We start from the raw sequence: 12,986 nt of genomic DNA, 5'->3' as shown, positions 1-12,986 counted from the left end.
TGGCTAATAAAACCAAGGATGAAATAGTCAATATGTATAGGGCTGCAGAAAGCAAGCACTGGTCAAATTATTTTTGAGACTGATTTGAAATTGGATTAAAAAGAAGTCACATACTTATTCATAGCCTTTGGCCAAAAGATATAACTCCTAGGCACAAATCTACCATTCTCCATAGTAACAAAGTCACCAACAGGAATCATGTTCAATATACATCAGTACCTCTTGGGACAAAAAACCTTGGAAACAAAATAGGTGCCCACAGAATAAAGAATGATCAGACAAATTATGGTATATGAATGTAATGAAATAAATATTATTATGCATTTAAAATTACAATTGTAAGAATTTCAAGTAGCATGAAAAGATCTGTATGTACTAATAACAGATTGAAGTAGAACCAGAAAAATATATACAATACATTTGCATGTGTACTGTTATGCATGTGACTATCATGCACTTGAAAAATCCTCACTAGTAGAAATCAAAATATAGAGTAATTACAATGATTAATTGTGGCCCTGGAAAAAAAGAACTTCTATCAGAGAAATGGAGGAGAACATGGGTAAGGTATATTGCACATGCTACCAGGTACAGCTATTGTTAGTTTTGCTAAACTACATTTATTTATTACAAGGGAAGTTACATATTAAAAATAAAAAGTGCTAATATATCACTAATAAAGATGAAACTAAAACATTAGGAGTTATTTTGCCCAATTAAATGCCAGTAAATTTAACAATTTAAGTGAAATGGAACAAAACTAGTAACAATATAAATTGTCCAGATTAATAGAATACCTAAATAAACCTATTTTAGAAAAAAGAAATTTAAATTTGAGAAGCATTAGATCAGATAAATTTATAAATAAATTTCAGCAAGTTTTTGAAGATCAATTGATTCTGATATCAAATAAATTGTAGTATATGGTTGTGATAAAACACTACTGTGCTATAACAAATGAATTATTTTACCAAAACATGGAAAGACTTGTAAAAAATGAGCAGAACCAAGAAAATGTTGTATACAGTAACAACAATATTATTCAAAGAGTAACTGTGAATAACTAAGCTATTCTGAAAATATGAATATTTAAATCACTTATGAAGGAAAATGCTATTTACTTACAGAAAGAAATGATGTTGAAGTATGTATTGTATGGTTCCATATATATCAATATCAAAGGCTTTTTCTAATGCATAGTTGGGAGGAGTAGAGACAGACAACTCTGAACTCAAAATGTTACCAAAAACAAACAAATAAATAAATAAACAAATGTTTAAAAAAGAAAGTTTTGGTAACTCCAATCAGAAATTACCAAGCATGACTACAGAGGATTCATGATGAAATATATTGCCGACCTTCTTTACTGAGTATTAAGAGAGGAAAATGACAGTACAGAATGAGATATTTCTTTGGACATGACCAACATGAAAATTTATTTTGCTTGACTATGCATGTTTGTAACAGGGTTTTATTTTCTTTTTTTCTCAGTTAGAGAAAGAGGGGTGATGGTAAGAGGGAGAGGTTTTGCTAATTAAAAAAATAAAATTTAGTTTTAAAAAAAGGGAAATGGGTGTCATTATATATAGAAATAACTGTAAAATAAAAGGTAAGTGCTGATTCAGGCCAATTTCAATAGACTTGTAATCTGCATCCAAACAGAGGACTTATGGGATCTGAATGTCAACATAGTATTTTTACCTTTCTTGCTGCTGTTGTTTGCTCATTTCTCATTTTTTCCCCTTTTGATCAAATTTTTCTTATGCAGAATGATAAATGTAGAAATATGTTAGAAGAATTGTACGTGTTTTACCTATAATAGATTACTTGCTATGTAGGGGAGGAAGAAGGGGGGGAAAGGAGGAACACAAAGTTTTACAAGGGTGAATGTTGAAAACTATCTTTGTATATATTTTGAAAAATAAAAAGCTAAAAAAAAAAAAGCAAGCAGAACCAAAAGAACAATATATGCAAATGACATGATATAAATGATAACAATGCTGCAATTCAGATGAATTGTGATCAAAATTTTTAGTCCTAGAGAACAGATGAACACTTGTATAAGTCATTTTGTCAGTTGATTTTGTTTAGCAGTTTTGTTACAGGGTGGAGGGAGGGAGGGAGAGAGGGGCTAATTGAAAAGAGGCATATCGGAAAATGAACCTTTTGTAAAAGCAATCACCAGCAGCAAAATGTACCTATAGAACTTTCTTTAAAAAGGTGTAGAGATGACCTTCTAAGCTCAGAAGATAAAAGGATGAAATTTCACAAAGATGTCTATTCTCTGAATATACTTAAAAAGAACAAACCAAAACTTCCAGAAATCCTTGCAAGATAATTTTTTAAAACGAGCAAAGAATTCTAACATAATAAAAAAAAATCAATAAAAGAAACTATGAAAAAAGCAAAAATAAAATATATTTTGACAATAGCTACAATAGTATATTTTTGCTATATTTTTGACACAATGAAAGAGATAATAAACATACTAAAATGATTTTTAAAATGAAGTTAGTAAATTTAAGAAACTGATGAATGCCTCATAAAATAAACAAAAAAAGTACTTGAATGTTACTAAAGAAACTTAGGACTTATGACAAAGTCCAGCAATTTTAAAATATCCATGGGAAAGATAGAGAAAAAAAGATTTCATGGGGAAAAAAAAAAACAAAAAACATTTTTATCCAGAGACAGAAAGGTAGAAACAATAGAAGTAGGGAAAAAAAAGCCTAAATTTCTTACTTGAAAAAAATGCAGACAAAAGTAACAGAGCTGACTGATAGAGCACTGAGAAAAATTGTAAATTTCCCAAAAATTGTAAAGAGAGGAACTTAGATATATTATATGCCACTAAAGTCTGCATTAGTTTGGGGAGTTGATATAGCACACTATGGACTCTTAGCATCTATTAAACCCCTGAATCTTTCTCCCAAATAACCACTATCTCTGTATGATTCCTTCATTTTAAACTTGTAAAATTGGTTTTGATTGCAAATATAGGAAATTACTATTATCTCTACCAAGTCCCATCTGGCATTGTCTCGCCATTTTGGCCTCTCGATATGTTTTTTGGAACCTGACTCATCTATTAGCTATGATTCACAGCTTTGGATCATTTACAAATTTGATAATCACCATCGAAGCTTTGTAAGTCCCTTACAAAAATGTTAAATAAGCACAAAGACCGACTTCCAAGTTAAACTACCAAGAACTGCTCTTTGATTCTGGTGAATTAACCAGTTCGGATTCCAGTTATTTGGGTTTCCTTTTAAGTAATACTATTAACTATTCATTGGATCTGATTATTGAATCAATTTTAATCTAATTATTTATACTATGATAGAAACCACATAAAGCTAGAAAGACCCTCAGAGATCATCTAATCCAATCTCCTAATTTTTCAGATGAGAAAAATCATCCCCAGAAGTCATGGAGGTCCCAGAGCTGGCAAGGACCTATTCTGAGGCCTCTGACACTACCCTGAGCTTTTCCCACACTGCATCATTGACACTTCCTTTCACCCTTTTCCACTATCCCTTCTTTCACATTTCAGGAAGCAGAGAACATTCTCCACACACCTCAGCACTTACCTATTCTTTTCGAGGCTGGAGATGCACACTGGCACCTACTTCCATTTACCTTTTCAGGACTCATCCCTGCCCCAAGAGTGCCAGAACAAGGGCCCATGGGGCTAAATAAAGGAGAAGCAAAGCCAAAGGCCTTCATACTGCAGAAGCACAGGCCCATTTCCCAGGACCCAAATAAGTGTTTCCCAGGTATTCATGTTACTCTTTATGATTTCCTGCTGCTGTTCACCTGTTCTTGATTCTCAATTCTCCTTCCAATTAATTCAACAAACATTTACTGTGTCTGCTATATGACAGGACTTACTGTACAAAGGCTTAGAAATTCAAAGACAAAATAAAAAATGGATCCTACGCTCAAGGAGCTTATAATATAATGGACTGTTCCAACATTTACACATGTAATTTGAGCCCTAAGGCCCTCTTAAACTCTGGATTTACATGAATCAGACTTGATCTTAAGGCTGATCCAAAAGATCATTCTCTCTTTGGCTTCCATTGCTCACAGTTCACTCTGAGGAAATCACCAGAGATGGCCTGTATCTAGCTCCCAACAGGTATGGATAAAAGAGTTAAAAAAAAAAAAAGTAGTATCAGGTATAGGACTTTTTTTTTTCATCCTACAAAAAGTATAAAAAATTCACAGGAGCCCATAACAAATGTAGAAAACAAAGGGAATCCAAATAATCTCAATAACAATTAACCTATTTCTCCAGTAATCTTCTTTATTCCAAGGCTATCTATACTGTTCCCTTTCCTTCCCCTTTTCTGGCCTCTGGTCTCTGCCATGGAATGGCATGGTTTGGGCTTCTCTCCTTCCAAGGGAAACGCATTTGGGACAGTTAGGTAAACAATTTTCTTCCCATCATATTTGTATTGTGTGAATAATTTATAGAATATGAGAAGATAAAAGTCCAGGATTTGTTTGTTTTCTGATTTGTCTTCTATGACATAGTTTAATCCCTTTCTGAATCCTTTCTCAAGGGAGGATAGGGTTAAGAGAAGATGGGCAGTTCTCTTTTTGCTTCATGATACATGATACTTCGGAAGTCCTTCTTTTCTGAATCGATAGTCTGATCGACTTGATGTTACTTGCAAGACCACTCCAAAGCTAGTGCTGACAAGAAATCACCTTTCTAGTGATCCTGATCTCAGATTAAGCAAAACCAAAAATAGATCTAACTAAAAGAGATAAGAAAGGAAACTATATCCTGCTAAAGGGTAGCATAGATAATGAAGTAATATCAATACTAAGCATATAGTTTATGTTTAGTATTGTTTAGTATTTGTATACTAAAACTACAAGTGGTATAGCATCTAAATTCCTAGAGGAAAAGTTAAGAGAGCTACAAGAAGAAAGAAGGCAAAATTATAATAGTGGGAGATCTCAACTTTGCTCTCTCAGAATGAGATAAATCAAACCACAAAATAAACCAAAAAAAAAGTTAAGGAGGTAAATAGAATTTTGGAAAAGTTAGGTATGATAGATCCTTGGAGAATATTGAATGAAAACAGAAAGGAGTACACTTTTTTTCTCAGTGGTTCATGGAACCTATATAAAAACTGACCATGTTTTAGGGCATTAAAACCTCAATATCAAATGGAGAAAGGCAGAAATAGGAAGTGCATTTTTTTCAGATCATGATGCAATAAAAATTATATGCAATAAAAGTCCAGGGGAAAATAGACCAAAAATTAATTAGAAATTAAATAATCTAATCCTAAAAAAATGAATGGATGAAACAACAAATCATAGACACAATAACTTCATTCAAGAGAAGGACAATAATGAGTCAAAATAAAAAAATGTGTGAAAGCAGCCTAAGAGGTTATTGGGGGAAATTTTATATTGTTAGATGCTTGCTTGCACAAAATAGAGAAAGAGAAGATCAATGAATTGGGCTTACAATTAAAAAAACTAGAAAAACAACAAATTAAAGCTCCCAATTAAATAACATTTAAAATTCTGAAAATAAAAGGGGAGATTAATAAAATTGAAAGAAGAAAACTAATAAATTAATAAATAAAACTAAGAGTTGGTTTTGTGAAAAAAACCAGAAAATAGATAAACCTATAGTTCATTTGATTAGAAAAAGGAAAGAAGATAATCAAATTGTTAGTCTCAAAAATGAAAAGGGGAACTTTCCACCAATGAAAAGGCAATTAGAGCAATAATTAGGAGTTTTTTACTCAACTATATGTCAATAAATTTGATAATCTAAGTAAAATGCAGGAATACCTACAAAAATATAGATGGCCCAAATTAACAGATGAGGAAATAAATTACTCAAATAGTCTCATTTTAGAAAAAGGAATAGAACAAGCTAATAAACAACTTCCTAAGGAAAAAATCTCCAGTGCTAGCTGGATTTACATGCGAATTTTACCAAATATTTAAAGAACAACTAATTCCAATATTATGTAAATTATTTGAAAATACAGGGAAAGAAGGAACCCTAACAAATTCCTTTTATGACACTGATAACTAAACTAGGTAGGATAAAAACAGAGAGAAAATTATAGACCAATTTCCCTAATGAATATTTATGCAAAAATCTTAAATAAAATATTAGCAAAGAGATTACAGAAAGTCATTCCCAGGATAATATACTATGACCAAGAACGATTTATACCAGGGATGCAGGGCTGGTTCAATACTAGAAAAACTATAAGCATAACTGACTATATCAATAACCAAACTAACAAAAATCATATGATTATCTCAATAGATGCAGAAAAAGCATTTGACAAAATCTAACACCCATTCTTATTAAAAACATTAAAGAATATAGGCATAAATGAAGTTTCTTAAAATGATCAGTAGCATCTATTTAAAACCATCAGCAAGTATCATATGTAACGGGGATAAACTAGAACCATTCCCAATAAGATCAAGAGTAAAACAAAGTTGCTCACTATCACCATTACTATTCAATATTTTTAGGAATGTTATCTTTGGCAATAAGAGTGGAGAAAGAGATTAAAGGAATTAGAGTAGGTTATGAGGAAACTCAATTATGACTCTTTGCAGATGATATGATGGTATACTTAGAGAACCCTAAAGAATCACTAAAAACTACTAAAAACTATTCACAACTTTAGCAAAGTTGCAGGATACAAAATAAATCCACATAAATCATCAATATTTTTATATATTATCAACAAAATCCACAGCAAGAGATATAAAGAGAAATTCCATTTAAAATAACTATAGATAATATAAAATATTTAGGAGTCTATCTACCAAGGCAAAGTGAGGAACTATATGAACACAATTACAAAATACTTCCCATGCAAATAAAGTCAGATCTAATCAGTTAGAAACATATCAAGTGCTCTTGGATAGGTTGAGCGAATATAATAAAAATGACAATACTCCCTAAACTAATCTATTTATTTAGTGCTATACTAATCAAACTCCCAAGAAATTATTTTACAGATCTAGAAAAAAGAGTAATAAAGTTCACCTGGAAGAACAAAAGATAAAGAATTTCAATTAATGAAAAAAATGCAAATGAAGGTGGCCTAGCTGTACCAGATCTAAAACTATATTATAAGGCAGCATTCATCAAAACCATTTGGTACTGATTAAGAAATAGAGAAAGCGATCAGTGGAATAGGTTATGAACACAGGGAAAAATAGGCAATGACTATAGCAATTTAGTGTTTGACAAGCCCAAAGGCCCCAGCTTTTGGGATAAGAATTCACTATTTGACAAAAGCTGCTGGGAAAAATGGAAACTAGCATGTCAGAAACTAGGTTTTGACCCACACACACACCTAACACCATCCATATATCAAGATAAGATCAAAATGGACTTATGATTTAGACATAGTGATATTATAAGGAAATTAAAGAACATAGGATAATTTACCTCTCAGATCTGTGGAGAAGGAAGGAATCTGTGGCCAAAGAAGAACTGAAAATTATTATTGAACAAAAAAAGATAATTTTGATTATATTAAGTTAAAAAGGTTTTGTACAAACAAAACCAATGCAGACAAGATTAGAAGAGAAGCAATAAACTGGAAAATACTTTTACATTCAAAGGTTTTAATGAAAATTTTAATTTTTAATTTCTAAAATATACAGAAAACTGGCTCAAATTTATAAGAATTTAGGACTTATAAGTGATCTAAGAATATAAACAGACAATTTTCAGGTGAAGAAATTAGAAAGATTCAATTTTTGATGAAGATTTCCTTTGTTGGCCTCTGATTAGAGGCCCTCCTCTCAAGTTTCCAATCAATTAATACTGCAAGAAGCTCCAATTCCTGAAACCCGTCAACCAGGAGGTGCCAAGTGAGGAACATCCATACTCCCTCTTTAGAAATTTTTGAAAGATCCAGACAAGTTTTACCTCCCTATGAAGGAGGTAAATTGGTCAAGGAATTAAATCTCTTAATCAAAGCATACCAGAACACACATCAGTTATAGTTTCTTTGAATCCTTATCAAACTGATCATGGAACTTGACAGAATCAATTCTCTACATAGAAATATATAAATATAATTTAATATGAGGAGAGAAAGAGAGGACTAATAATTAGAAGTAATAAAGGAAGACTTCCCATAGGAAATGGCACCTCAGATGGGACTTGAAGGAAGGAAAGAAGAAGGATTCTAAGAAGCATCTGACCACTCTCAGATCCCTGGATATTAAGATGGATACTTAAGAGCATTTACCAAGAATGAGAGAGGAAAAACTTTTTTTTTCCTTATTCTGTATTTAGTACTATCCTATTAATATGGCATTATAAAATGGATATTATTATATATCTATGTGACAATTCAATCTAAAACATTTATAAGGTCATCAAATTTGAACTAGAATAATCCTTGAATTTCATTAAATCTTTACAATAATGATGTTAATTTAATAACATCTATAAAACAAAATTAAAATATATTTGATTTTTTATATTTATGTTTATTTAATTCATCAAGAATACATGAAGGAAGCAAAATGTAATCATTACCTCCTCTAATTACTTTAACAAATTACAATCACAGATATTATTACCATACTTTATTTTTACACAAACTACTGACAGTATAAATTTTACAACTGGTTCCCCTTCCGTGTGATATGTTACCCATTCCTGAAATCACTACTAATGAAGCTTAGAGCTTCATTCATTAAATATGGCCAATAATAACAGTTTTTATTCCCAGTTCAAAAAAATTACAATTCTACTTGACGGTAAGTTTCAACATCATTCATCTTGTTTGTGGGAAGAGGAAAAACTGGTGCAAAAACATTGTAGTATCAACAAAATATTTTTGGTGTCAGCAGCAAATATTATGTGTCTGAGATATTAATAGAGAAAGTAAATGTCGTCTTAATGATGACTGAAGTAGGAAACAAATTGAAATAATAATTGAGAGAATAAAAGAATATAACTCCCAGATTAATTGCTTTATTTTGAGAGACTTTATTTCTAAAAGATCCTTCTTATTAGCAAAAATGTAGTAGTGTCTGAACCATGAGAACAACAAATAGGCAAAAGACTTAAAAGACTGTATCAGGCCCTTTTCCATTCTGAGAAAATAGGCAGCAGAAAAAAAATGAAGGAAAAGATTAGCTTCTGGGTTGGTTTTAATAATGTCATTTTCAAGTAGACAATAGTAAGAGATTTAAATACTTAATTTTAAATAGCTTTACAATATAACCCTATTAAATTTATCAAGATACCAAATATATTATCTTTATCTATAATAAAATATATTTTAAAAGTTGACTATTCCTAAATATTTATTTTATATTATTTACAAAGTCACCATTTTATATAACATATATATATATATACACACTCATTTTATATTCACATATTATAAACATAATCTCAATTTTCAAAAGTCTAATTAATCCAATACTATACAAATATATACAAAAACAACAAGAGGGCAACTTCCATATTGAAGTTTCTTATGCTATAAATTGTAAGAACATTTTTTTCTTTTAAAGGTTGCATATGCAAACCATTCACTGAACATAAAAGAATATATTCTGATTATAATGCATGAATTGCAATTTGCATTGTTAGAAGGAATTCCTAAATTGAGGTGATCAAAGATTCATCTGAGTATTTGAGTATCACTATTTCATTCAGATGAATCACAGAAGAATAAAATGTTTAAATAAATAACCTTAGCTTTTTCTTTTGAAGATGTTTTTCTGAGAATTTTTAGTAGGAGAGAAAGAATATTTTTCATTTCTAAAAATATACTAAATATTTCTTGCTTTATGGAACAATATATACTGAAAGGAATGAAACTTTTCTTGTGGATTCAGTGTCTTCATTATGAATATTAATTAATGAACTGTGATACTGGGTAGCAATGCCCTGCTAAACTATAGAGGTATATAGTGGCATTTGCCCCTGCTACAAATGGTCTTAGATTTCTATACATTTATAGGGTTTCTAGTTTTCTTGCTGCTGCTATTGTTTTTAAATAATTCTTTTGTTCCTTGTGTCATTTTTCATTGCTTTCAGCATTTATGTCAAGATCTGGACTTATTTTCCACCTATAAAATTCCTTTCAAAAGATGCAATCTTAAGTTCTATGAGTGTGCTCTACTCCAGCACAACAGAGTAACACTTTGGGCCCTGCACTTTGGTTCCTCTAAGTCTAAATTTTGCTTGACATCCATATACTTTTAGTTTTTCTTTGGTTCCCATTCTCCATTGTTTTCTGATCTCAAGGAGGCATCTGTGATTTGACTTTAAGACGGTCCATTCTAATGTCTCTGTGGAGCTCAGTGTCTTAGGAGAAATCGATAGTGATGCAGTTTTTTAAAAAAAAGAAATTTTGCTGGTAGAATAGAAAAGCAGTAGGAATATTATCCATTATATCCCTCAAGTCCTCAGTCCTGTACTTATGTGTCTTGTGATCCAGGCTTGCAGGGTATGACAAATCTGTGTCATAAGGTCAATAACCTGTCTCTCTTCTTTCATTTCTGCTTGTGTTAAAAATTGCAAGAGCCTGACTGCCAAGGAATTGGGGAGTTTATGTCTTCCAATACAATTAATCTCAAGGGAGACCACTAGACTACATTTTCTACTTACCCACATTATACCAGAGCCTTATTATTGAAACTAATTTGGGGGGTAGAGGGAGTTCCACTTAGGGTTTCTCCATCCATTCTGGAAGGAGGTAGTACAAATTATAGAAGACAGTAGGGGAAGAAAAGAAAGCATTCCCAGATTTTTTTTCTACTCTGAAGAAGAGTTCCAACAGAGATGTTAGTGTGTTCAAGAGAACCCTTCCTTTAATTTGTATAGTTTTATATTGAGGGATAAAAAATAACTTACTAGAATTCTAGAACCAAAACTTTGGAATCAAATGGAGTCTGAGGTAGTTTTATAGCACACTGCTTCTATACAGAAATAAATCTAAACTTTTAACAAGCTAGGCATGTTAATTGAAGGATGTTGAAATCTGATGCAAACTGGTATTTCCTGAAGTCCATTCCCATTGACCCTAATAAGGAAGCCCCCATTGAATATGACCTACACTGAACCTCGGTATCCTACAATCTGAAAAATGCTTGTAACTACTGGTATGAAAAAGGGTGGTGTGGGCTAATAGTGGGCAGGATACTACTTCATCACTGAGTCATACAAATGTATCTCTTAAGCAATAGCTTTTAATATGCCAAAAGGATTGCTGGATAGAAGAACAGAATTAATGATCTTATGACTTTTCCCAGACAGTCTTGTATAAGATAATTTATAGAGGAAGAAAGGAAACAGGAGATACATGTGATATGAGATTTTATTTTGGGAAGAAGTGTGCAGGATATAAGGATGACTAATACACACCTGACAAACTGAGGAATTGTGGACCCAAACCTTACAAGTCAGCCCATCCCCCTATTAATCTGCTATACTTTATAAACAAACTTATCCTCTTCTGATTCACAATTTTGTTCATAAGAATCACTTCTGAACATAATAATGCAACTCCAGTCCATTAGAAAATTTTTTGAGAATTTTGTAGCATTTGATTATCTGGAAGAAATATCTTCTGATTAATATAAATTAAGTTTTAATAATCCAGAAACAATATTACTAAACTTGCCCTTTTAATCAAATTCTTAAAGCAAATAAATGTCTATTTTTAAAAGTTTTCCAAATAAAGTGATTTATGAGTTTAATATGGTACATAGAAAAATAATTTTGAAGACCTGAGTTTAGTTTTTTAGCAAATTTTTTTTCATTTTTACCTCATCAGTGATGGATGTTACAGAAAGATCAATTGAAATCAAGTTTGGAAGCTTGGTAATGAACTCAATCCCACAATCAGTCAACTGTGTACAACTACGTAAATTCAAGTAGGTAAGACTACGACACCTAAAATAAAAAAAAAAAAAAATACATTCCCAATAAATTTTTAATTTTTATACCAGTGTTAAAAGTAGAGATTTTTTCCAAGTTTGGCAAAAATGGATGGGTTTCAATTTTTCATATTTTTGATATTCATATTCAATTGATTTATATTTAATTTTAAAGCATTTTATTTAATTTAAAGCATTATATTTAATTTAAAGCATTGGGACTTTTTCATGTAGTTGGTAGTAAAAACTAGTCTCTGAGTATATAAAGGAAAGAAAAAATTTCTATCAGTGTGGAAGTAAATATATAAAATGCCAATATGATTGAGGAGAGAAGGCTAGTCTTGGGAGCTTATGAGAGATACATAATAAGAGCCGTGAGTCTGTGAATGCTGTGAAGAGAGGAAGCAAGAGAGGGAGTGAGTGATGCACGTTCTCAGAGGAATAGATTCAGCATCGGGTAAAGTTAGGGTTCTGCAGGCTAGAAAGTGTTCAGAGACTTGACACAGTGAGTGTGAATGGTTGTGTTTTAAGGTCCTAGTGATTGAGTCCTAAACAGTGATACAGTGGTTGAAGGCCCACATAGCAAGAATCCATTTAGATTCCATATATGAATGGCAAGTGCCTCAGCTCCTATATTCTGCACAAAGGAATGAGTCTGAAGGGCATAAGGAATCTAGGGAAGGAATGAGATCAGTGTGACTGTATGGGAGAAGTCCCTAACACCATATATGATATCTATAGACCACAAAGGACATATAGTAAAATTAGTTTCCTAGTCTATCATGTTGCTGATTTTTGCAATAATAACTCATATATATATATATATATGTAACATATACATATACAACATATATACATATATATATATATATATATATATACACATTAGTGTCATATAGATCAAGATTAGGTTATAGAATCATAGGTTGTTTTTAGAACTTTAGGTCTTTAGAAAAAGATGATCATATTCCAATCTTTTCTCTTAGCATATGAGAAACTAGACCCAGAGAAGTTGTTAATTGTCCAGGATCACAAAGGAAAATAATTGGCAGACCTGGACT

At 31.5% G+C, this 12,986-nt stretch overlaps 1 protein-coding gene across 2 annotated transcripts in view; it reads right to left on the bottom strand.

Annotated features, from left to right (window-relative positions):
• The window catches only part of FBXL13 (F-box and leucine rich repeat protein 13), a 245,322-nt gene that overhangs the window by 67,815 nt on the left and 164,521 nt on the right, over positions 1–12,986 (bottom strand). For both annotated transcript variants that reach the window (XR_012482417.1, XM_074268454.1), the window contains exon 13: positions 11,815–11,941. Coding sequence is in view for 1 of the 2 variants with exons in the window: in XM_074268454.1 (XP_074124555.1) it covers positions 11,815–11,941 (127 nt within the window). In the remaining variant the exon portion in view is untranslated. The remainder of the gene's footprint in view (positions 1–11,814; positions 11,942–12,986) is intronic.

This window comes from Sminthopsis crassicaudata, chromosome 5, assembly GCF_048593235.1.
Source record: "Sminthopsis crassicaudata isolate SCR6 chromosome 5, ASM4859323v1, whole genome shotgun sequence".
NCBI lineage: Eukaryota > Metazoa > Chordata > Mammalia > Dasyuromorphia > Dasyuridae > Sminthopsis > Sminthopsis crassicaudata.
Note: the sequence above shows the minus strand (reverse complement) of the source record. Positions and strands in the feature narration are given on the sequence as shown.